The sequence below is a fragment of the Chelonoidis abingdonii genome, chromosome 26 (genome assembly GCF_003597395.2).
Source record: "Chelonoidis abingdonii isolate Lonesome George chromosome 26, CheloAbing_2.0, whole genome shotgun sequence".
NCBI lineage: Eukaryota > Metazoa > Chordata > Testudines > Testudinidae > Chelonoidis > Chelonoidis abingdonii.
Genome location: NC_133794.1, coordinates 10,151,606 through 10,177,738, shown reverse-complemented (window position 1 = coordinate 10,177,738; position 26,133 = coordinate 10,151,606). Strand labels below are relative to the sequence as shown.

Here is a 26,133-nt window from a genome sequence, read left to right as displayed (position 1 = left end):
ACTTTTCCCAGCCTCAGCTGTTGTGTCAGCCTCTCCCCGTCTCCCCCTTCCCTGTGTACAGGGATCCCTATCTCGCCTTTCTTCCCCACCCCCCTATCGGGGACCCCGTCCTCCCCCTCCCTCTCTAACGGACCCGACTTTTCCCTTCCCTTCTCGTGTAGGGGGTCCTCTCCCTCCATGCAGGAGACTCTTCCCTCTTTTGCTCCCCTTTTATGTAGGAGACACCCCCCCCCGTGCAAGGGACTCCTCCGCCTCTTGCATGGGGATCTCTCTGCACCCACCTCACGTGGGGCCCCCCTCCCTCTTGGGGACTCCCAGCTCCCTGTATAGGGGACTCCTCGTTTGCCCTCGCCTGCCCCCAAAGCCCGTAGCCCCCTGATCCTCCAAATCCATCCCCCCATGCCTGGTAAAGAGCCCCTTCTCGCCCTGTCTGCCTCCTGCTGCGTTGCCCCGTTCCCTTGCCATGTCCCTTCCCGCCCTTTCATCCATACCCCCCAAACCCTGTGATGGAGGAGAGTCCCTATTTGCCCCCTAGACACACACACACCAAGGGGGAGAACCCGGATGGCTCACCCCATCTTCCCGCTTTCCCTACTCCCTCTCTTCCCACCCCTCATGATAGAAGGCAGCCCCCCTTCATCTTTTCCCCCTCCTCCTATCCGTTCCCCCCTTTATCCCGAGGACCCCAGCCCTTCTTTTGGCCTCTGGGGTATTCGCTCTCTAGCAGAGGGAAGAAAAGCACGGAATAAACAGGAAAACCCGAGGTTGTGTATTTGGAAAGCCGGAGAAACAGCTGCTGTAGGCAACATTAATGGGGTCTGGGGTGACCTACCCTGTTAGCTTCAGGGGTAGCGTTGCACGCTCTGAGGTCCAAACAGAGCAGCCCCCTTTATCTCCCATTTCCCTGATACATTATTGATCAGGGCGGCTTTACTTTTCCTTCTCCAAGATTCCCTATTTAAGAAAATCCCCCGGGTGCCAAGAGTCTGCAAACTGGGACACCCTCTTTCCCTGCTTCTAAACTGGAGCAACCTTGGACTTTCTGTGTCGCCTCCCCTCTCTGTATCTGGATCTTCCTCTTGTCTCCTTTGGTGTCCTGGAAAAATTGAGAACAGGCTGGCAGAGCTGAGGTTCAAAGCCTGCTGCTGCCATGGAGACGTTTAGGTACTGAGTAGTCTGTCCGATTTGAAAACTGTCCAACAGCTCATGAAAACGGGGTGCAGGCCAAGTTGGAGTGGCCTGGTTGGGTCTTGCAGAGATTGGTATCACAAGTCCAGTCTTCTGTAATTATTGTCCGGAAAGACAGTGGACGGCGGACAATTGCAGGCTATACTACACAGAAGGGTGTTGCAAGTGCCCGTGAGAGCAGAGAAATAATTCAAAGAGATGTAAAGAGTTTAGAACTAGGAACCAGACCTGAAATGAGATCCAGCCTGGCAAACGAAAGTTAGTACGTGTGTTGGGGCAGAGGAAGGATCTGGAGATATTCAGTGGGCAGAAGGAATCTACAGAGCCGTAGTGGCTAGAAGAGTCCTAGAAGTGAGTGCACAGCCAGTGAGGTAGGAGTCTGCGATCCAGGTTGCGGATTTATAAACATAGCTAACAAGGCTACTACAGAACTGGTAGAGAAGTCGGGCTGGGAGACAGAGAGACCCATATAGAAACAGGAGCTCAGATAGTGACTGGCAAAGTACATAACTTTTCGTAGCAAGGGTTTTTATTTGGTCTTTTTGCACCTTTGACCTGAGCCCCTATTTGAGCCTCTCTCGTCTAGGCCAATCAAAGGGACTCCACTGGGAGGATACTTGGGGGTTGCTTGTTGTGGTACTCCCCTGTTTGCTTTTTGAGGCAGGAAGCTGACAGTGTTTAATAATAGCTATAGCACAGCTCAGACACAGGAGGCGAAGGAGAGAACCTGCTCTAAGTTTTTCACACGCTTCTTAAAGTTGCAGACTTTTATTTTTTATTGCTTGTGTTGCTGCAAGATCTTAAACTAGGTTCACTCATGAACCTTAGGTGAGATACCAGGCTGGCTGCACCGCTAGTCTCTTCTGTGGTGACAGTTCTTGTATGTTTAACTTCTGCCAATTCTGATGGTGAAGTGTGAATTGCCTGGGGGTATGTTGGATCTCAGTGAGATAAAAATAGTAGCCATTCTTAGGCGTTGTCTACATACAGAAGTTTTACTGGTTTAACTGAGATCAGAGCCAGTTTGTGTGTAGTCAAAGCATTAGAAAAAAATATCTAATATATCCCTCTCACGAGAGGGGAAAATAAATCCTTAACCCTTCACTCCTTCTTTATTCCATCAGTGTCTTTATACTTTCTAAATTGTACAGAGCAAAATTTAGGTGCTAGTCATGTCACTTAATGCAGAACTGGAAGACGCTCAAGCCACGTCTACACTGCAAGTGCTACAGCAGCAGAGCTACAGCACTGTAGCACCGTAGTGTAGATGCTTCCTACCGCCACAGAAGGGAGGTTTCCATCGCTGTTGGTCGTGAAACATGCCAGGACGTTTCACCGCAAACCGACAATGATTCTGAAGTGTAAACTCTTGCGTTTTCCTCCTTTTAGAGCCCCTCGCCCTGCCAGCCCCTGGATGCTAAGTGCCTGGCAAACGAATGAATAAGAAGCTGACCAGGACGAGGAACTCTTGAGCAACTGCTAAGATGGGCATGAGGATCAAGCTACACAGCACCGATCACCCCAACAACCTACTGAAGGAACTCAACAAGTGCAGGCTGTCGGAAACTATGTGTGACGTCACCATCGTGGTGGGGAGCCGCTCCTTTGCCGCACACAAAGCTGTGCTGGCCTGTGCAGCCGGCTACTTCCAGAACCTCTTCCTGAACACAGGGCTGGACGCCGCCAGGACCTACGTGGTGGACTTCATCACGCCGGCCAACTTTGAGAAAATCCTGAGCTTCGTCTACACCTCTGAGCTCTTCACGGACCTTATCAATGTGGGCGTCATATACGAGGTGGCAGAGAGGCTGGGCATGGATGATCTGCTCAAGGCCTGTCATTCCACCTTCCCTGACTTGGAGAGCTCGGCTATTACCAAGCAGCCCTCTGGGTCGGGAGAAGGTTGTTCAGGTCCTTTGAGTGGCACAGTGACAGAACCAAACCATTCTCTGGGTGAGCTCCGGAGCAGTGGGGAGCACTTTGGCTCTGAGCGGAATTGCATCTTGCATGGGGAAGTGGCAGGTGGTTACAAAGAGGATGACAGGAATCCCATGAATGAAGCCAACCATAACCTGCCTTTGATGCATCAACCGCCTCCAAAGACAGAAGAACAGGAACTGACGGGGCAGTTTGCTTCTGCCACCAACGTGGTGTCTCAGCCCAACCTGGGCAATGTCAACATGGCTGTTCAAACCACTGCAAGTACCTGCCAGCCCTATAAGATCCAGAGCAACGGGGACTTCAGCAAGACCAGCTTTTTCGCAGCTGACACCTCGCTGGACATCTCCACCGGGAGCAACTCCTGCCCCAGCAACAGTGACCATTCCAAAGACCAGGGCTTTGGGCAGATGGATGAGCTGCAGCTGGAGGACCTAGGGGCAGACGAGCTACACTTCGAAGACGCCAGCGAAGAGCTGGGCCCGGTGGAGGAGGTCATCGAGCTGAGCGACGACAGTGAGGAGGAGCTGGCCTTTGAGAATGACAGCCGGGAGAGCAAGGCCATGCCCTGCCAGGTGTGCAAGAAGGTCCTGGAACCCAACATCCAGCTGATCCGCCAGCATGCGAGGGACCACGTGGATCTGCTCACCGGCAACTGCAAGGTCTGCGAGACCCACTTCCAAGACCGGAATTCCCGGGTCACCCATGTCCTGTCCCACATCGGGATCTTTCTCTTCTCCTGCGACATGTGCGAGACCAAGTTCTTCACCCAATGGCAACTCACCCTCCACCGGAGAGAGGGTGTGTTTGAGAACAACATCATCGTCCACCCCAGCGACCCACTGCCCAACAAGATCAACCTGTTTGGCGGAGGGCCTGGCTCGGAGCTGGTATGCACTGCCTGCGGGAAGCCACTGTCCAAAGATTTCCACACCATCCGGGGCCACATCCTGGACCACATGAACTTGAAAGGCCAAACATGTGGTGTGTGCGACCAGCGGCAGCTCAACCTCTGCAGCCTGATGTGGCACACGCTGTCCCACCTGGGCATCTCCGTCTTCTCCTGCTCCATCTGTGCTAACAGCTTCGTGGACCGGCATCTGCTGGAGAAGCACATGGCCGTCCATCAGAGCATGGAAGAGGCACTCTTCCGATGCCATTTCTGCGGCCAGAGCTTCAAGCTGGAAGCGGCTTACCGCTACCATGTCAGCCAGCACAAGTGCGGCGGCACCCTGGACGTTGTCCGGCCCAACTTCGGAGACCGGCTCCAGCAGCAAGCCCTACAGAAGAGGAAGCTGCCGGAGGAGTTCCTGAGTGAGGACCTGGCCCTGCAGAATCAGCCAGGAAACAGTAAGTACAGCTGCAAGGTCTGCGGGAAGAGGTTTGCCCACACGAGCGAGTTCAACTACCACAGGAGGATTCACACGGGAGAAAAGCCTTACCAGTGCAAAGTGTGTCACAAGTTCTTCCGCGGCCGCTCCACCATCAAGTGCCACCTGAAGACGCACTCGGGGGCCCTCATGTACCGATGCACTGTGTGCGGACACTTCAGCTCCACCTTAAACCTCATGAGCAAACACGTTGGTGTGCACAAAGGCAGCCTGCCGCCCGATTTCACCATCGAACAGACGTTCATGTACATAATCCATTCCAAAGACACGGAGAAAAACACAGACAGCTGATTGGGTGGCGCTGGTGGGGTAGGGGAGCAAACGCGAATTGTAAAGTGATGACTCCCTGCCCCAGTTTTAACGATCGGACGTCATGGATGGAATTCTCCTGTTTTTTGCCCTTGCCTCGGGATTTTTCTGTCAGCATCCTTCAAGTTAACAGCACGTGAGGCAAACCAAGGAGCCCGTTCTCTTTACTTACCTCCAGTCCCGTTAGAGGCTGCTGAGTTCCATGGGTTGGCATTTCTTCCTGGGTTTGGGATCTGATAAATAGACAACTATCTCCGTTGGGCAGGTTAACCCTAGCCAGGCCTCCCGTGGGTTTGCGATCACACCTAGTTTTATGCTGCTCTTGCCCTGACAGCCAGCCTCAGTAGAGCTGGGACAGGAAGGTGGTAGACACGAAAACACTAGTTGGTTTTCTTCCAGGCTTTGCTGCTACTGGGAGGAATGAAGCAGAGTCTGGCCTTGGGAGCGGGGGAGCTGGCAGGCCCGGGGAGTGCTCCAGGTGTTCAACTTGGTGCTTGAAAGGGGGATTAGTGCAACTTCTAGCCGCCCATCTGAGCCAGGGCCTCAGTTGCCGATTGTTCCTCCACCCCCACCCCCTGGTACAGCTTCTGAAGTTTAAAAGTCACATTTGCGAGCCAGGGAAATGAAGGAGTACCAGAGCAGCCCAAGCTCAGGGCAGAGCTTCCTTGGAGAAAAGAGGAGGTCTCTCGCCATAAACTGGGCTAGATTGGCAGAAGAGAACAATTTACCCTCTCTGAAGAGTCACTGAGCCAGGGGAAGCATGTAGCAAATGTGGGCAGAATGCCTGGTTTCCCCCTTGTTCTCACCCCCTGCCCTCCCACACAGACCGAAGAGAAATGTTTTTAGCGGAGATCATCCCCTCCAAGTCCTGGGATTCTGCGGCCTGCAGTAGCACGTTAATGCTGCCGAGGCACAGATTTATAGCTCATCCTGCCCTCCCTAAGTCGGTAGCGCAGCAGTCTGGGGGTTGGGGTGTGGAGAGCATCGGGCATCCCTGTGCGAGTGGTGCTAGGGCCCATACAAAGCCCTCTAGGATGAGGGTGAAAAGAAACCATTGCCTTAACTCCTGGGAAGGTGTCTTTGCAGGAGGAGTATTCTCCCCGCTACAGCATTAGCCCCCGACCCCACGGTAATGGAACGGCCACTGCGTCTGTGACGTGGCTTCTATCGAAGGACGTAGTCGGTGCCGACGTGAGTTTGCCCCTTCTGCTTTCACCGGGTAACGCTGTTGCTTTTCACACGCGCCCGCTGGTGGGAGTCAGGGTGGTTTTTCCAGCATTGCTGCCCTGGGGCGAGGAGTGGAAAGGCATGAATATGACACATGTAGCAGTCTAGGTGACTCGTACTACCTCATAACCTGGAAGCACTCGGGGCTTGAAGCCTCCGCACAGGCTCCTGCACTTCCATACACTCTGAACGCTCTGGCAGCCTCTCCCCGCCCAGGGAGCTGCTCTCTGCTGCGTTGCAGCTGGAAGGGCTGACTCGCCCGAGCTTCACTCGAGGTAACAGGCTAAAAATACATTGCGGCGCTGGCTGCAGCCCAGGCGAGCCCGGGTCTGGGCTCGGGTGACTAGCTGGGACTGCTGCCGGTGCCACAACATCCATACTGCTATTTTTAGTCCACCTGCTTGAGCAAAACCAGCGGGAGTCTGTCTCCCCGGGCTGGGAGGCTCGGTACCGCTGCAGTGCAGCTACCCTCAGAGAAACAGCGTTGGTCTGGCCTGGGGGCTAGGCGTTCCTTGGGTCGAACCCCCCTGCTAACACTAACTTCATTGTGGCCTTGGGCGAGTCACTTCACCTCTCTGCCTCAGTTTCCCCATCTGTAAAATGGGGGCAGTAATACTTGTTGTACCTACCTACCTCCCTGGAGCGTGGTGACGATTAACCGGTTAATGTCTGTGAAGCATGTTTGAAGAGCACTTATGAGTATGATTATGTAGCATCCTAGGGAAATGACCCCTCACGTTCCTCTTTGAACCCCCCGTCTCCGCCCCCCTGGTGCAATAACAGCCCTGCAGTGTCGTCCTTCTCCTCACTCTGCTCTCTGTTTCTGGGCCTTGTGAAACGAACACTAGTGCTAAAGGGTAGGATGAAGTGTGAGCAATAAGCAGAGGCTGCTCGCTTAGCCTAGCGCACCAGGAGTCAGTTTGCAGGAGGGCCGGGATGACTGAGGGTCCCAAGGAAGGCAGGAGCGTGCAGTCTGAGGGGGCAAGGGGTTCAGAGTTAATTGTGCCAGGAAGCTGGGGAATGAAGTGAGTTTCTGGCTCATCTCCTGCTGATTAGAGTCAGGAGTGGTACTGACTTCACGCTCTAGGGTTGGGGTGGGATTTGCAGGAGGGCAGCATCCCTGGCCGCATTTGGACACTCCTGCGTTTTAGCCTGGTCATCAGAATCCCTTCCCGTCTGCAGTTAATGGTGGTTGTTTCAGTGTCGAGGTTTAACGCCCCCATCGGCACGTCCTCAGGGCATGTGAGTGCAGGGGATGAAGACAGAGCCCTGTAGGCATCCGGCTGCTTTCCTCCAGGCAGTGCCCGAGCTCGCACGGGGAACCAACCGCAGCTCCTGAGCAGAAAGCTCCTCTGCCCCTGAGCAGAAGGAACCCTGCTGACCTCTGCCCTGACGTGCGCTTTCAAATACTGGTGCCCCAGTCAAACCATGTGGCACTGAAAAAAGCCAGTGGTGACGAGACCGTCTGAGATCTGCCCTCTGCAGTCTGTGTAATGCTAACCAGTTTAAGGGGTGCCATATGCAGACTTCCCTGGGTGGCCCCAAGCTTGACCCAGCCCCTGGATATGGCCCTCCAGGGAAGGCGTTTAAAAGAGGAGGCGGATGTTGAAATGACAGAATTCTAGTTGTTGGTCAAATCTGCCCTGAACTTTGTTAGCACTGGTTGACTTCTGACTTCATGTTGAACTGAACAGGTTAACCCATGATTGTCGTAGAGGGGGTGTCGGACACCTTTGACATTACTCCTGTGTCTGGCTATGTCTGCAGTACGAGCTAGAGGTGTGAGTCCCCCTTTGTGTATACAAACTCACTGTGGGAGCCATGGTGGCGTCTGAAACTGATGGGGTATTTCCTTGGCACGGCTAAGGCAGGCCCCTGCTGCCGCTACCCGGGCTCCGACGGCTCCGCAGCTCATAGTGTAGAGGTAGCCAGTGTGTCAGGGACGGGGGAGCAGCCTGAGCTCAGATCCGTGCCCACCTCTGTCTTTGGCTCTTCCCTGGGTTATGACCCGTTCATGTTCTCCCTCAAAACACTCCGAGATCAGCAGCCATTTGACATGGGTGGTTGCCCATGGGGAAGTGAAAAAAATTCTGATTTGCAAAACTCTGTCATGAGTTCAATCCCTTAGTTTCTCCTCCTTGAATTCTCTGAATTGGGATGAGGCCAAAACCTGGGCTCTCCCTCCCGGCCTGGGGATCCAATCGCAGGATCCAGCCCTCATCCTCCGGAGCACCCTCCCTCAACGTGTCAGCCCCAAACTCCATGGGAGCCAAGTGGAGCCTTTCTGCTGGCTTTGGTGGGCTTTAGAGCGAGGCCCTAACCCCAGACACGATGACCAATCTGCAGTGGATCCTGGTGTCTTCCTTTGCTTGGTGCCACCAGCTTTGCCATTCAGTTTTCTGCCTCCCTTTTGTCATGGGGCTGCCACTGGGTCTTGCCAGCCAGGGTAGGAGATCAAATAGTCTTCACGAGCAATGTCCATGCTGCTCTTTGTGTCAGCAGGGCAGGCTTAGGTGGAGTCCAGAGACAGAAGGAGGCTCTTTCATGCTTTCACTCTGATCCCTGGGCCTAGAGTCCAAAAACCATGTCTCCCACTCCAGATGTGTCCTGCTGATGCTCCCGGCTCACGGAGCTGGCTCCAGTGCTATTTTTTCAGTTTACTGCCTAACATAGGAAAAGATAACAGTATTGTCTGGTAGACCATACAGGGGCTGGGAGAGAGACCCCCTGGGCTCTGTTCCCAGCTTTTCCACTGGCTCAGTGTGTGTTTTTGCATCGGTTCCCCCCCCCCCAGTCTGTAAACATGGGGGACACTAAGAAATACCTACCTCAGATGGGGGAGGGTGTGAGGTTTAATTCTTGTTTGTAAAGTGCTTTGGGATCCTTGGGGATGAAACGGGGGCATATAACAGGACATGTTATCAACGATCCAAGCTGCATTGTAGGGTTTTGTCTAATCCCAGGGGCCTGCCACGCTAATGGAGCTTGAAGCAAGCTGCCCGTCTCTAACCAAAAGGTAGTGGTGTCCCAATGGAGAACGTAACCTTATGGGACAGATCTCCTTATTTCTGAAACACAAACGGGGTTTGCTTTCATTCCTCCCCTCTCTCGAAGGCTCCAGATCTCTCTTAAAAAAAATGAAGCAGAAAAAAGTTGTAATTACTGTCTAACCTTTTCGTTAAGTTAATAGTAGGTACTGACCTGATATTTAAGTGGTTACTATCTATTTGCTGTAAAGTTTTGTATATTTTGTAAACTTTTCCCACCACTCGAAATAGTAGATGTCTAAAATCGTTGTACATCGGATTCTTTTATACTCCATCATCCAGCACAAAGTGTGGTTTTTATTTAGAATAATAAAATGGAAAACAGCCACCGCTTGCGCTTCGTGTTTATCATTTTTAATCTGCAAGTGGAAGTTGGGGCCTTTCTGGTGAAGCACTGCGTGGGTCCCAGACCTGCTTCTCAGTTTCTCTTTTCCTGGGCCCAGGGCGGTGGCAGAGGTCAAGGATCACCGGTAATTCTGCTGCACTCTGCCAGGCCTGAGGGCTGCTGTAAATTAAATTCTGCTTCCAGTAGCATCTGGGGAGCAGAGAGTGGCCCTGGGTGCAGTATCGTCCGGTCATCCCCCAGTTCATCCCCTATGCCAAGGGCCCTTCTATCAGCTCTATATTGCCCCAGGGGGATTCTCAAGGAGTCATTTATACTTGCGTTTAGGCCCCTATGTGCTGCCAGAGTTAGTGTAATTGCAACTCAGGCCCAGACAGCCTTCTGGTTGTCTTCCTGTTGGCAAACCAAACTAACAAGCAGATGATGCTGGTCTTTTCAAGAGGCACGTTCCTTTCTCTAGGGACAAGTCTGCCTTCTCGGTTCAGGGATAGAACGAACTGGTTGTTCAGCTGATGCAAAGAAATGAGGCAGCCGTTCCCCGGGAGAGTCGTCTCGAGTGCTTCTTGAAGAAAACCCAGGCGTTCGTCTTCTCTGTGGAAGGGCTGCCGTGTGTGGGCGTCTGAGCCAAAAGTCGATTGGCTTCGCTCTAGCACGCCTGCCAGTTTAATAGATTCAGACATCAGGGAGGATGGGCAAGCTGTTTGCTGCCCCTTCTCACCAACCAGACCTGTTCTGTAAAACTGCGGGAGAGATGGTGCTGGAGCTGTGCCAGGGAGCTTTGGGAGATGTGCCAGAAACGCTACACAGATTTCTCTATTTTGGCTGATTTTACGTGGGAGCCACCCAGATGCTACGGGGATGGGCAGCAGTATAACCCCCTACATGAGTAGATCTGGATTCATTTCCCATCTCTGTCACAAACTTCACATGTGACATCAAGGCAAGCCACTTTCTCTTACCTCAGACCCCAGCCTGGAAAATCATTAGACTTGTCTGTCCTTTGACGGTTTAATCATAGACTAGCAGGGTTGGAAGGGACCTCAGGAGGTATCTAGTCCAACCCCCTGCTCAAAGCAGGACCAACACCAACTAAATCATCCCAGCCAGGGCTTTGTCAAGCCTGACCTTAAAAACCGCTAAGGAAGGAGATTCCACCACCTCCCTCGGTAACCCATTCCAGTGCTTCACCACCCTCCTAGTGAAAATTTTTTTCCTAATATCCAACCTAAACCTCCCCCACTGCAACTTGAGACCATTACTCCTTGTTCTGTCATCAGGTACCACTGAGAACAGCAGAGCTCCATCCTCTTTGGACCCTCCCCCCCCTTTCAGGTAGTTGAAAGCAGCTATCAAATCCCCCCTCATTCTTCTCTTCTGCAGACTAAACAATCCCAGTTCCTTCAGCCTCTCCTCATAAATCATGTGCCCCAGCCCCTGATCATTTTTGTTGTCCTCCACTGGACTCTCCAATTTGTCCACTTCCTTTCTGTAGTGTGGGGCCCAAAACTGGACACAGTACTGCAGGAGAGGCCTCGCCAATGCCGAACAGAGGAGAATGATCACGTCCCTGGCTCTGCTGCTAGTGCTCCTACTTACACATTGAAAGCTCTTTGGAAGAGAACAGCTGTGGCTCACTATGTCTGTACTTTTCCCTGACTATCCCAGTTGGCACCTCTAGGTGCTACTGTCATGTAAGTAATGAACAGTCATCATAAAACTGGGATGCTGCTGGGCCACCTGTCCCAGCCCAGATTTTCTGTGCGCTTGAAGTGAGGAGCTGGGATGGCCCAAACCGCATGTGTTTATTGGCTCCGGCCCCATCTGCGTTTATTAAAGGACAAATGGCTTTTCTAGCACACGTATTGGCAAGCTGTGACTGCGTTAAGGAAAATATCCCTACGATATTGCCGTGTTGGAGAGTTTTCATGACTTTTTAATTATCCACCACCCTGTATTTAAAATGTTTGATGACCCACAGTGGTAGCATCGTAAGTAGATATTTGGGAAACTTGACATTCTTTGGGAACGTTTTCAGTCTGTTTCACGCCGTGCTACACGTAGAGTGAGGATCGTAAACGGATGGAAAATATATATTGCTCTAGATCTGGAAAACACAATGTTCCTGTCCCTTTCCAAAGCATCAAGGTGTGGGGGCAGGGATAGCTCAGTGGTTTGAGCATTGTCCTGCTAAACCCAGGGGTGTGAGTTCAGTCCTTCAGCAGGCTACTTAGGCATCTAGGGCAGAAATCTGTCTGAGGTTGGTCCTTCTTTGAGCAGGGGGTTGGACTAGATGCTCCCCTGAGGTCCCTTCCAACCCTGCTATTCTATGAATGGCTCTGTGCCTCATTAGTATTTCAAGCTCCTATGTCACTTGGGTGCTTTTTTAAATTTTACCTAGTGCCTCTTACTGCAGAGACCCATCTTTTAAAACATTTCTTGGACTGGGTTAAATTCCTCAGCAGCGATGTGCGAGGTTTGGTTCTGCTCGCCACGTCTGTTGTGTGAAACGAACGGGCAGCAGGTTTAAAACAAGCCCAAGGAAGTATTTCTTCACCCAACGCACAGTCACCCTGGGGTGCTTGTTGCCAGGGGATGCTGTGAAGGGCAGAAGTGTAGCTGGGTGCAAAAAAGAATTAGCTGAGTTCACAGAGGATAGGACAGGGGTTGGCAAACTTTTTGGCCCGAGGGCCACATCAGGGCTCCAAAACTATGGAGGGCTGGGTAGGAAAGGTTGCTTCCCCAAACAGCCTGGCCCCTACCTCCTATCCACCCCCTTCCACTTTCTGCCCCCTCAGAACTCCCTGACCATCCCCTCCAGGGACCCCTCCACCCCTAACTGCCCCCTGGGACCCCACCCCCTATCTAATCCCCTTTGCTCTCTGTCCCCTGACTGCCACCCCTGACCCCTATCCACACCCCCTCCCCCTGACAGGTCCTCCGGGACTCCCACACCTATCCAACTCCCCCATTCCCCATCCCTTGATCACCCCCCTCAGACCCCCCACCCATCCAATCTCCCCTGCTTCTTGTCCCCTGACCATCCCCTCCCAGGACCCCCTGGCCTTAACCGCCCCCCCAGGACCTCACCCCCAATCCAACCCCTCCTGCTCCCTGTCCCCTGACTGCCCCAACCTCTATCCACACCCCCACCCCCTGATAGACCCCCTGGGACTCTCACGCCTATCCAGCCCCCCGTCGTTCTCTGTCCGCTGACCACCCCTCCCCCAGAACCTCCACCTCTTCCAACCACACCCTGCTCCCTGTCCCCTGACTGCCCCCGGACCACTGCCCCTTATCCAATTCTCTCCCTGCCCCCTTACCATGCCACTCAGAGCAGCATGTCTGGCAGCCGGCGGGCCGGAGCCAGCCACACCGCCGCACTGCCGGGCAGGAGCACGCAGCCCCCCTGCCCAGAGCGCTGGCGGCACAGTGAGCTGGGGCAGAGGGGCTAGCCTCCCCAGCTGGGAGCTCAAGGGCCGGGCAAGATGGGCCTGCTTGCCGGATGTGACCCGTGGGCCATAGTTTGCACACCTCTGGGATAGGGCCATCAAGGGCTGTTTGCCAAGATGGCATGGGACGCAACCCCATGCACCAAGTGTCCCTGAATCGGCTAGGGCACTAACCTGGGATTTGAGGAAAACAGGTTCAGTTCCCTTCTTCGCCCTAACTCCCTATGTACCCTTGGGCATTGCAGTAAAACTTTGAAAGGAACCAAAATCCCATTTTCAGATAGGGATTTAGGAGCCTACATCTTATTGAACAGCTGTAGAATTTAGGCTCCCAAATCACCTAGACACTTCTGAAAATTAGTTTTTCCGTCCCTCTGTTCCCCATCTGTAATAATCCTTCCTTACCTCTCAGGACTCTGGCAAGGATAAATATGTTTAAGACTGCATGGTCCGTTCAGCTAGTCATAATGAGGATCTTGTAAGTACCTAAGATCGGTAGATCTGTCTTAGCGGTGATACTCAGAATGAGACTTACAAGCCACAAGCGGCTCTTAAATGCATCTCCTGCGGCTCTTTGCAGCACATGATACTAAAACACTGTGCAATTTAATTATTAACCAATCTAAGTAATTAACCAATTAGGATGTTTTTACTGTGTTATTAATCAACTGCCACTGATAAAAGAATAGCACCTGCTCAGTCATTTTGCAGTGAGACGCGCGTGTGTGTGTGCGTGCGCGTGTCTATACACACACTAAATATTGCCTGTCGTACTGTTTAACCATGACTAGATAATACTATAGTAAATGAAACAATGAATTCACACTGTGGTGGCTCTTGTGGGTAATACTCATCACTAATTTGGTGCCTTGAACCCCTAGGGGCTGAGTCTCACTGCACTATAGTGTTTCTAATGGACCGCTCTGGATGATATGTCAGTGCTAAGGAAGGTGAAGAGGTGACTGGCTTGTGGTTTTTAAGTGCCTATGTGGGGAGAAGAGATCTGATAGCAGAGGGCTCTTTAATCTATCAGGCAAAGCTCCAATGGCTAGAAGTTAAAGCCAGACAAATTTACACTAGAAATTCTGCATTTTTTAACCCTGCAGGTAATTAACCATTGGAACAGCTCACCAAGTGATGTGGAGGTTTCTCCATCACTGGAAATCTTTCAGTCAAGTCTGGCTGCCTTTCTAAAAGATGCTGTCTAGTTCCTCCTCGTGGTATTGGCTCCAGCGCAGGGGTCACCGGGTAAAATTCTCCTGCCTGGATTGTGCAGGAGTCAGATAAGATGATCTCTTCTGGCTTTAATCTCTCTGAATCGTGGCACATAAAGTTATCCATGCAACAGAACCGTGTTTTTAAAAATGACGTTTAATAGGTCAAATATAGCGAGCTTTAAATGTTTAGATATCATGAAGAAATTGGATACATTTCTACGCAGGTAGAGCGGATCTGTCACATGCTATCATGCAGTGGCCTTCCATTTCATTAGAATCATAGAATCACAGAATATCAGGGTTGGAAGGGATCTCAGGAGGTATCTAGTCCAACCCCCTGCTCAAAGCGGGACCAATCCCCAACTAAATCATCCCAGCCAGGGCTTTGTCAAGCCTGACCTTAAAAACCTCAAAGGAAGGAAATTTCACCACCTCCCTAGGTAACCCATTCCAGTGCTTCACCACTAGCAAAGATGACAGACAAAGGCGAGTCTATGAACCGTTCCTGGGGAGCTCAGGACTGGCTTTCTGGACCTCATCACTGGCGAGCGGCTGCCATCCCGTTAATGTGTCCGTGGTGGTGGTAATAGTCTGGATTACCGCGGCACAGAGTTACACAGCCTAGCTCCAGTTGTGGGCCGGGAGCTACCCGTATGTGTTGTGCAAACACAGAAGTGTCCGCCCCAAAGAGCCGACAGTCTGTGCTGCTGTTTTATATTGTACAAGTTGTTAAACTTTGCACAGCAGGAGGAGGGGAACGGGCACAAGTTGCTTCTTTTTAAAAGGGTCGGTGCCTTTTCCCCTTAGCTGTTTCATGCAAGGCCTTGGTGGAGATGAATGGGCGTGTTTTGCAGGCAAATACGGATATACGTAGGCAGCAAGGTGTGGGCTGGAAGCCAGCGAAAGGCCCGTCGGGAGTGAGAATGGTACTGGATTGGCTGGTTGTGTGTCCGGCCTGCTGCCGTTTGGGAGAGCCGATTCCTGCTCCCCGGGCTGGGGACGGAGGAGCCAGGAGTGACCCACGTCCCTTTGCGAGACCACTACAGAGCAGCATGGAGGCATTCCAAGGAGAGCGCTGAGCGGGGAGAAAGGGGATACAGACTCCGCCATGGTTGTAATCTGTCACAATGTTGTGAAATGTCACATGGTCTGTTTCACGTGAGGTCTTGAGGGGTGAGGCAGGGCGGGTGAGAGACCTCCTGATAAGGCTAATTATTCGCTATGGAAACCCCTTCATCTCGCAAATCCACAGGCCCCTGCCCTTTGCCTCCCAGGTGAACAAGGAGGCAAAAGGACACGGAGTGTCTCCTTAAGCAAGGTATGTATCACCCGAAAGCCCCGGAATGAATGCACTGCACTTCCTCCGAGAAGCAGGGCTGGTCCCACCCGCTTCTCTTGTCTTCTAGGATTAATTCTTCCAGCTCCTAGGGATTGAGGAGCCCGGGACAAATCAGCCTGTCTGGATGCCCCCCCCTTAACATTTTTATTCAGGTGAAATCTGGTGTGGGGAGGGGACACCAGTGCTGGGGGGCAAGGGATGATGGAGAGTCCCAGGCGCCTGTACTAGGGGCGAGGGAGCCCCCTGTGCTGGGGCAATCCAGGGGGGAAAGGGAGTGAATGGGATCGGCCTGGCGCGGGCGTGTTCTGGCAGCGTGAGGACACTGTTGTCCGGTGCGGTGGCAGCAGTGGGTGACACTGGGCGTCAGCGGGGCAGGCTGGGGGTTGCCACTGCCAGAGACTGAGCCCAAGCCCCACGATGCTGAGCAAAGAAAAGAAATGCACCGCACGCTTCCAGCCAGTGAGTGTGGGTCCAACCCCCCTGCTGGCACCAAGCCCCCCCGAACCCCTAACCACACCCCCCGGGCCGGCCTGGCGTCCCCCGCACGACACAGGCACACTGAAGCACAGGGCCCCCCCCAAAGCACAGGGCCCAGAGCAGTCGCCCTGCTTCGCTATACCCAAGGGATGGCTTTGTCTCTGGGAACATCCTGCCATCCGCCTCTCCTTTCCTTGACCTACGCACCCTTTCCCCAGATCCTGTCCAATTTGTTTTTCTGTATTTGTAACAGTCCAAGGCCGTGGATCAGTTGGTTCTTTGTGATTTATTAATTCCCAGTTACCTTCACACCTTCCCCTCCCCACATGCTTTAGCAAAATTCACTCAGGGCTGAACAGAGCTCTCCTGCCAGCCTCGTTAAACCACCCCCAACGAGGGGCATTAGCGATGTCAGAAGCAGAGCCTCTTCTTCCAACCCAGCGCTGTCCACACCAGCTGGGGAGACGTATGTCGGTCGGAGTGTGTGTTTTTTTCACACCTCTGACCAACAAAAGTAATGTAGTCAAATCCTTAGGGGAACACGTCTGTACAGTGGACTGCAGCCTGATTCCTCCCTGCTTCTTTCCCTCTGTGGTTGCAATATTGCTCTCCAAAAGCTGTTTTCTGTTGGCACTGACGTGCTCTTTCCCTAGTGAAGGCTCCACTCTGCTTCATGGCTCCCACTCCCTTTGGCTTTACCTTGCGAGGTCAGCCCCTCATCTTTCTCGCCGGGTGTTGCGACTCGATCGATTTGTGCTCCGAAGGAAAAGAATTCCTGACCTAGATCATTCAATGAAAGAGGCAGCTTAACGCCTGGTCTCTTCCCGGTGTGGGATACCTGGAGCACATCGGCAAGCAAAAGGCAGGCATCGCGGAAAAGCTGGTGGCAAAACATTGCCCGTTCCAATTCCTGCTTGGCTGGAGCTGGAGAGCAAAGCAGCCGGATTTGCGTTGAGGTCCCTGGGTAGCCAGAATAATCGATAGTAGTAAATCACTGAGCATTTCTTTGAAAAACAGGACATCTCTTCCTCTCTGTTTCTTTAGCTAAATAGATTTGATACAGCAGCACGTCAGAGGCAAAATATCTGCCACTCCCCACAGCATCTCATTTCTACCGTCCCTCCAAGCTTTCAGAGCCGTGGATGGCAAGAAGAAAATGCCATTGGAAAGCAAAGTGTCTTGCTTTATTGCCAGGGGAAGAAATCTTTTGGGGGTCTGATTTAGGAAGCCAGCCACCCCTGGGACCAGCTGCCAGCAATGCGTGGAGAGCCTGGTGGATGTTTAATTAGGTGGGATGTTGTCTTTGGTAATGACTATAGAGTGCTGGGTGCTGGAAGAGGAATGGTCCCCGCCTTTCTGGTTGATCTGGTCTTTGGGGATGTACTTCACCACAGCCGAGATGAGTTTGCTGAGGAAGTTCTTGCTCAGGAAGTTGTAGAGGATGGGGTTGGCCACGCAATGGAACATGCTGAAACAGTCGATGATGTCATAGAAGAAGTAGAGGAAGTTGGCAACGTTGCAGCTGTAAATGAAGTGGCTGCCGTCGAGGGTCAGGAGGGTCAATGTGACGTGGTAGGGCAGCCAGCATACTAGGAACACGACGATGTAGGCGTAGATCAGGAGGCAGTGCTTCCTGCTTTCTGGCTTGGAGTGCTTGATGTACCTGGCCGTCAGTATGTTAAAGACAGCGATGATGGAGAACGGGATGAGGAACCCAATGATGGTGGTGGCTAAGCTGATGCCCAGGGCCCACTCATCATAGGTCTCGAAGGGGGCCAGGAAGATGCACATGGGCTCAATCGAGTTCACCAGCTGTGTGTGGGCCACCTCCAGGATGGGGAGGAGGGCGGCGAAGAGCCAGATGCCGAAGCAGAGGAGGCGGCGTGCCCGGTGCTGATGCTGCTGCCAGAAGCGGGATGAAGTCGTCAAGGAGACGTAGCGGTCCACGCTGAGGCTGCTGAGGAAGAAGATGCTGCTGTACATGTTGGCGAAGTAGAAGTAGTGGATGAAGCGGCACAGGAAGCCGCCCCAGAGCCAGGTGTAGTCGAGCATGGCCTCTAACATCCAGATGGGCAGGGATAACAGCACCCCTAAGTCGGCGATAGCCATGTTAAGGATATAGAGATTGACCAGGTTTTTGTTGCCCCAGGTGTGCCAGTTGACCCAGATGACGAGGATGTTTTCCACCAGCCCCACCACGAAGATGACCAAGTAGAGGATGAAGAGCATCACCCTCTTGATGTTCTCGTCCAGATGGGTGTCGCAGAAGGTGAAGGTGTAGTTCAGGTATTGGAGCAGCTGGGTCCAGTTGTGGTAGTCCCCGAACTCGTTAAAGGGATCCGGCGTCTCAGCGGGGAGCGTGGTCACCTCGGCCATTGTGGACGGCGAGCGGCTGGAAAGAAAGGGAAGGCGATTTAACTGCTGGGGTTTGGCTACAGAATGACAAGTAAGGACATGCCACGGGGATCCTTTCCAAAGCCCTCTCCAGATCCCCAGAGCTCATCCCCTCCCTCCACACAAAGACACACGCCCAGACACACACACACACACGTGCCCATATACACACAACAACCCTCCTCCACACACACATCCCCCACAAGCAGCAATGTTTGCTTTGAAGAGCAGATCACCCAACCTCTCCTGCTATCCCCACTCAGTTGAATTGTCTCCTGCAGAGGAGAAGAACACGCCTGTGATTACGGTACTGGGCCAGGCCAAAGGACATCCAGGTTCTGCCCCCAGTAGACTCGCTATTGATGCATCTACACAGCAATAAACGACCCACGGCACAATGGCAGCTGGCCTGGGTCAACTGACTCAGGCTTGCGGGGCTCAGGATGTGGGGCTAAAGCTTTCAGTGAAGGGCTGGGGTTGGAGCCTGGGCTCTGAAACCCCACGAGGGGATGGGTCTTGCAACCCCAGCTTCAGCCAGAGCACAAATGTCTACACGGCTATGTTTAGCCCCACAGCCCAAGCCCCAGAAACCGAAGTCAGTTGACCCCAGGCTCTGAAACTTGGTCCTGCTTTTTCTTGCAGGGTAAACATAGCCTGTGAGCAGGTCACTCGTGGGCAGATTTTCAAGTGAGCTCAGCAAATTCTGTTTTCTGGATCTTCTCTTTGATAAAGTATTTACTGTGTCTAGGTACCTTCTCGGGGACAAAATCTGGGTACTGAAGGGCCCTTTAACCCAAGGGAGAAAGACAGAGCAAGCCTCCATAGCTGGAAATAAAGTCAGGCAAATTCCAATGAGAAATAAGACGGAAACTTTTTTAGCGTGAGGGTGATTAACCTTCGGAACAAACTCCCAAAGGAGGTGGTAGATGTCTGTGAATCTGGGCTGGATGCCCTTCTGTAGATGCTTTGGCTAAACTCAAGTCATTGGGCTCAAACCGGGTGAAATCCTCTAGCTCAGGCTACACAGGAGGTCAGACGAGATGTTCTAATGGGCCCTCCTGGCCTGAAACTCTAAGAAGCTATGAGAACCACTGTAATTGGGGTAAAAAGAACAGGAGAATTGTGGCACCTTAGAGACTAGCACATTTATTTGAGCATAAGCTTTCGTAGGCTACAGCTCACTTTATCTGATGCAGAGATTGGAACATATAGTAAGAAGGTACATCTACATACAGAGAACATGAAAAAGTGGAAGTAGCCAGACCAACCCTAAGAGGCTGATTAATTAACAAGAAGGTCTTAGGCTTGAATAGAGACTGGGAATGGCTGGGCCATTACACACAGTGAATCTATTTCCCCATGTTAAGTATCCTTACAGCTTCCTGTCAAACTGTCTGAAATGGGCCATCTTGATTAGCACTACAAAAGGGTTTTTTTTTCTCCTGCTGACAATAGCTCGTCTTAATTAATTAGCCTCTTAGAGTTGGTAGGGCAACTCCCACCTTTTCATGTTCTCTGTATGTAGATATATCTCCTTGCTATAGGTTCCATTCTATGCATCTGATGAAGTGGACTGTAGCCCACGAAAGCTTATGCTCAAATAAATGTGTTAGTCTCTAAGGTTCCACAAGGACTCCTGTTCTTTGTTCAGATACAGACTAACACGACTGCTACTCTGAAACCTGTAATCAGGGTGAGATTCTCAAAGAAGCATGACTCCCATTTCGGCGTCTAAACGAATGGCCAGATTTACAGAGGAACTTGGCATTTGGGTTCAGAGCACTTGACTCTCCAGCCATCGGTGTCGCAGTGGTTGCTGCTGGGTTCTGAGTCTCACTTAAATGTAAGAAAAAATGTGGAGATGATGCTGCTAAACCTGTTGCTGGAAACTGGGTGACAATGTTCTGACCTCGTGTTTCCCTCTGCCTCACCCACTGTTGCTACTGCTTCTCTGCAGCCAGAGAGAAACCAGCATCAAGCTCAGAACCCCCGAGCCTTGTTAAAGAGCCTTCATTTCACGCAAAGTGCATGCTGCAAGAAAGAGTTTCATCTCTGATCCTCCAAGCTGCTGCGCTGAGCAAAACGGGACAGCGTGAAAACAGAGAGCACTGAAACTGATCTTCCACCTAAGTCTCAGAGGAAGTTCCTCGCTTCAGCACCTCAGCTAGGTCTAAGGGAGTCTAAATCCGCAGCCAGTGAACTGGGTGGGCAGAGGCATCATGAAGGGAGGAAGGCTGCATGAACACGATCGTCTGCAGCTCCCAACCTGGGGCCAACTGACTCGGGTTTCTGGGGCTTGGGCTATGGGGCTAAAAATGGCAGTGTAGACGTTAGTGCTCTGGTTGTTCCCGAGTCTAAACTGAAACCGTGGAAGCATCCTCGTTGTGAATTCACACGGAGGTGCCATCCCCAGTTCAGTCAGTGGGGAGCTCGGTAAATATTTGTCTGCTTTGAGATCCTCTGAGGACAAGTGCTATGTAACCCTGCAGCATATGCAGGAAAATGATTTCCACTAATATTAGCCCAAACCCGTAGCCAATCTCAGTGCTCTCAACCAGGGGTACGGAGAGTCTTCCAGGGGGGACATCACCTCATCTAGAGATTTGCCCAGTTTTACCACAGGCTACATAAAAAAGCACCAGCGAAGTCAGGACACGCTAAAATTTCCTACAGACAATGACTTGTTTAGACTGCTCTATATGCTAGACCAGGGGTAGGCAGCCTATGGCACGTGTGCCGAAGGCGAAGCGCGAGCTGATTTTCAGTGGCACTCACACTGCCCGGGTCCTGGCCACCAGTCCGGGGGGTTCTGCATTTTAATTAATTTTAAATGAAGTTTCTTAAACATTTTAAGAACCTTATTTGCTTTACATACAACAATAGTTTAGTTCCATATTAGAGACTGATAGAGAAAGAAGACGCTTGGCTAAAACGTTAAAATGATATGAGCCGCACGTACGAAACCTTAAATGCAGGGTTGAATAAATGGAAGACTGCGGCAAGCACGGCGACTGTCTGAAGACGCTGGCCGATCGCGTGTGGTTAAGACCCTTTCCTGAAATGTCAGTACAATGTTCATATTTCAGGCTGGATATTATAATTATAACGGTGAAAATGCGCCATGTTTTCAGTAGCAGTGCAGGCTGTGACAACTTCCTTGTATTTTTATATCTGATTTTGCGTAAGCCAAGTCATGTGTGTAAGCAAAGGCTGAGACTGTAGGGGTACAGCGAAGAACGGATTGTCACGGAGTCCTCGGGTCAATGTCTTGGAACCTGCTCCCGGCAGCAAAGCGCAGTCAGGATTTTGGAGCCTCCTCTCCCTTTGGAGCAGACCTTGTTCAGTGCAGAGAGAGCGTCACACGGTCTGTCATCCTCCTGTGGTCGCTCACCTTGGAGCATTCAGCATCCTGCGTGCCCGTCCGTGGGCTTCCCACAGCCGCAGCACACAGCTCGAGGCGAAGGGTCCTGGGGAGAGCGCACAGGGTGCCTGGCACTGCCACTTTGCAGTCCAGACGTGACGCTGCAGCTAGCAAAACAAGAGGTTGTATTCGAGTACAGGAAACAGAGTGCTTAAACAGAGCTTGTAGATACAGCGAACCAGACCGCCCTCGGCCGGGTCCATCTGGGGAGGCCGTGAGCCAGACCCCTAGGTCTGACTTCACGTCCTAGTCACCCGAGGCAGCGCCAGAACTGCCAATCCCCTCCAGCCCTCCGTCTCTGCCTCAGCCCTGTTCGGGGCCGAGGAGGTCACTGATGCCTTGTCTCAACCCTGCAGTTGGCACCTTTGCAGAGGAGGGGCCCAGGCCATCAGTTGCTAGGATACAGAGTGCCAGGCATTAGGTGCACTGGCCCTTTGCTCTGCCAGATACTTAAGAACTGCCTAGGGGACACTGAGGCACCAACACAGTATTCAGAGCAAACATTAGGAACAGTCCCAGTTCGTCACAGCATCAGACTCCTGAAAGGGGGGACAGTCGTCTGGAAAGGTTGGGAGCCACTGGCTTAAAGAACTGCTGGAACAGATCTTTAGCTAGTGGAAATTGGTGTAATTCCATTAACTTCAGCGGAGGCTCTGACCCTGTCTGCATGGAGCCTGTCCTCATGTCCCAAAATCCAATCGCTGATTGAGCTTGGAGCCAGTGGCCATGGGGTTGTTGTAAAGCATTTAGCATGTTAAATATGCTCAAGATCACTCCAGCACCACTATATTCCTTGGGCCAAAGCAACAGATGTGCCATTCAGCTCCCCCTTTCGTGGCTCCAACCGCTCTGTGCTATCAGAATCTCATCCCTGGGAGGGTCTTTGCTGTTCCATTTTCCACCGGGACCACAATCAGGCATGGTAATTACAAATTGCAGAGAGAAGCAACTGACCGTCACATCACACTACCTCCAGAACCGCCGACTTATCCAAATCCCAGAGCGGCTGCGTCCACACACGGCGTGACCCAGGTCTCGGCGTGATGCCGTTGGAAGAACATGCAAGGTAAGAGGTTCCTCCCGGGAAAGCTTACAGAACACGCTACTCTAGCTAGATATTTATAGTGCCCTCCTCACCGTGAGCTTAGGAATTCAGGCAGCTTGGGGAAGCTGCATGCAACCCAGAGTTTCGGGGTGGCAGCCGTGTTAGTCTGTATCAGCAAAAACAACGAGGAGTCCTTATGGCACCCTAGAGACTAACAACTTTATTTGGGCATAAGCTTGTGTGGGCTTGAGCCCACTTAGGGTGACCAGATGTCTCGTTTTTAAAGGGACAGTCCTGTTTTGGGGGACTTTTTCTTATATAGGAGCCTATTACCCCCCCGTCCCATTTTTTCACAGTTGCTATCTGGTAACCTTAAGCCCACTTCATCAGATGCATGAAGTGAAAAATACAGGAGCAGGTATAAATACATGAAAGGACAGGGGCTGCTTTACCAAGGGTGAGGTCAGCCAGTGAAAGAGAACACTTCAGTCTCTCTGGTCACTCAATAACAGACCTCACAGTGGCAATTCTTCAACAAAAAAACTTCAAAAACAGGCTGCAATGTGAAGCTGCAGAACTGGAATTAATTTGCAAACTAGATACCATCAGATTAGGCCTGAATAAAGACTGGGAGTGGCTGGGTCGTTACAAAACCTAAACTTAATTTCCCCAATACTAATTTCTCCCTAGTGTTACTCACACCTTCTTGTCAACTGTCTGTAATGGGCCACTCTCTTACCCCTTCCAAAGTTATTTTTCCTCCCTTGATATCCAGCTGTTAATTGATTCATCTCATAAACTTGATCTCACACTTGGTAAAGCAACCCCGCTCCTTTCCTGTGTTTATGCCTGCCCCTGTATTTTTCACTGCATGCATCCGATGAAGTGGGCTCTAGCCCACGAAAGCTCATGCCCAAATAAATTTGTTAGTCTCTAAGGTGCCACAAGGACTCCTCGTTGTTTTTGCAGCCCAGAGGAATGCTCGGCAACTTGGTAGTCAGCTGCAAAAGCATCCATCGGTGCAGCAGGAGGAGGGTGGAGCTCAGTTGCTCTTTTCAGAATGTTTGGAGAAAGAAAAGAAAGATATTTGGGGGGGACTCATGCCTGCGGAAATCTAACCCCATTAACAGACGTGGTTTGACGTGCAACATCCTTTGGGCGCTGGGTGGTTGTTACTGCAAAGCCTGGCACTTTGAATACGGTGAGGGAGGAAAGAGACACGTGGAAAGTAACAGGTACATGCTCACCTGCAGTGGAAGGATGAAGGTGTGCCCGGGTGGGTGGCAAAGGAGCAGCCGGTGCCCTGGTGCCTCCAGCTCTGTGGCTCAGGCGGATCTATGCTGTAGGGACCGTCGTTCCCAGAGTGAGCTCAAGGTGGGCTTGCTGGCTTCTTCCACACACATCCCCCCACCCCTCGGACCTCTCTTCCCTACAGGAAACGTACATCATCGCCTGATATCCTGCAAACACAGCCCAGCGCAAGGTCACATTGGACATGATTCCTTATCACTGGGGTCTGGCTCAGCTAGAATGAAGATGGGTTTGGTCTCACTGCAGAGCTGGGGGGCAGGAGGGGAGGAAGATTTTGGAAACAGGTCAGATAGGACATGAAAGTGGGGTAGGCCAGTGGGTGGCATCTTTTCCAGGTTAATTTCCTTTTCCACACAGAGCGAGGCTCCAAAATCGATGGCCTGCCCCACTCAGACCCCCAACCAGCTTTTGCCTGACCTGTTCGCTGAGACGGAGCCCACCCGATTAGTACTTAGATTGCAGCAGAGCTCGCAGCAGCCATTTCCAGGCAGGGAGGAAAGCTGGCCTTCCTGGCTCTGGGTTAATCTGTCCCAATGACTCAAGATGAGTTAAGGCGGAGATGTTATTGACCCCTGCCTAAGGCCCCCCACTAGCTCCCGGAGTTGTGAGATGACATCAAAACCTCTCTTTCTTTTTTTTTCAATCGTTTCTAGCCCTCCCGGTTGCAATGAAAATCTCAGAGCTGTCACCTGAGAGTAACCATTGCCTGAGTGTGCAGAGAGCCTGCGATAGTAGCACCAAGAGGCAGGGTCTACCCCATGTAGCTCAGTGGGGCATTGTTTCTAAGACCCACTTCTCTGGGCCAGAGACAGGGGGTGTTGAGGCTACACCTGGAGAGGGAGAAGGCGGCCTCATGCCTCTCTGTGGTGGGAGGAAGGAACCCCAATCACTGCCACACCAAGTGAGAGTGGGGATAGGGAGACCTGTAGCATTGTGTCTATAGGGGCCTGGATAGAGTTTGATCCATGGCTGGAATAAAGGAATCTGGGTCTGTCTATTCCTTCCCCACGTAATAGCCAAGCCCCCCCAGAGCATTCTTTAATTTATCCCAAAACAAATCGGCCCCGCGCATGAGGAGGGGAAGCAGCATCCCCACATCACTGCAGCCAGTCCACTCAGTAGCGCCGGAATCCTGCTGGGGAATAGTGGGGACATGGCAGCAGAAGCTACCAGACCATACCCAAGCCCAGGCCTGGTGAGCAACTCCTTCCCAGTGTCTCAGTCTGGGAACCAGCCAGCTACAGAGGCATTGGCCCAGCACCTTTCTTCCAAAGGGTCTTGGAAATGTTACTAATCAGCGGCCTTACTTGGGTGTGCAGAGACCTTACAGCTTCAATCGCTTCCTCCACCAGTAATGCAGCTTCGTCTGGGGCACAACACAGCCTGTGCCACTTGGCTGATTAGGACAGAAAGTGGAGAACAAACTACCCAGTTAAAACTTTGCGGGACTATTGCTGTGTGTTTGTGGAGCCAACAGAAGGCCCCCTTCTCAGCTGCGAGGTAATACAAATCATAATCCAAAACATTTGTTCTCCTTCAGCTCTGTCCGTCTCCAGATCTCCCCGCACTTGGCAAGAGGAATGCCGATAGCCCCGTGGGCCTGGCGAGGAGGTAGGTACCCATTCGATGTCTGATCAACTAGTCCATCAGCCGAGTCTTATTGCAGACCAATTCCTACAACCAAGCCTCCTCCTGGCTGATACAACTCCTGCGCAAGACATGTTTGCTCTGCAGTTTTGGAGGGGAAGGGGAGGGGGGCTCTGGCACTGCTCCAGCAGTTGGCGGGCGGAGGCTGGGGGGCATTTTCAGAGAGAACATTTTGCATCGGGTGGTGAGCTGGAAAACAATTCCTGGAAATCTCCTTCTCAAAAGCAGAGAAGACACTGTGATCAGCAATCAGCTCGGAAGGAAGGCCCAGCAGGAACAGGGAAGTGTAATGGCCCCTATATGTTAAGCCTCTAACAAAACAAACCTTAGAAAGCAGGTATCCCAGGGACCCTGCCCCATGACTGCAAGCGAGGACCCTTTGCCTTTATT

General features: G+C 52.0%; 2 protein-coding genes across 2 annotated transcripts; one reads left to right on the top strand and one right to left on the bottom strand.

Annotated features, from left to right (window-relative positions):
* Nucleotides 1–2,581: 2,581 nt before the first annotated feature.
* ZBTB39 (zinc finger and BTB domain containing 39) lies at nt 2,582–9,430 on the top strand. The gene has a single exon (XM_032785484.2). The coding sequence runs from the start codon at nt 2,673–2,675 to the stop codon at nt 4,806–4,808; it is 2,136 nt and encodes a 711-aa protein (XP_032641375.1). The 5' UTR covers nt 2,582–2,672; the 3' UTR covers nt 4,809–9,430.
* Nucleotides 9,431–16,923: 7,493 nt separating this feature from the next.
* ACKR5 (atypical chemokine receptor 5) lies at nt 16,924–18,460 on the bottom strand. Its single transcript, XM_032785488.2, has one exon. It carries the CDS (start codon nt 18,299–18,301, stop codon nt 17,207–17,209), a length of 1,095 nt encoding a protein of 364 aa, XP_032641379.1. The 5' UTR covers nt 18,302–18,460; the 3' UTR covers nt 16,924–17,206.
* Nucleotides 18,461–26,133: the final 7,673 nt, after the last annotated feature.

Coding starts and splice junctions, on each gene's coding strand:
- ZBTB39 (XM_032785484.2), top strand. CDS start 2,673: ATGGGCATGAGGATCAAGCTACACAGCACCGATCACCCCAACAACCTA.
- ACKR5 (XM_032785488.2), bottom strand. CDS start 18,301: ATGGCCGAGGTGACCACGCTCCCCGCTGAGACGCCGGATCCCTTTAAC.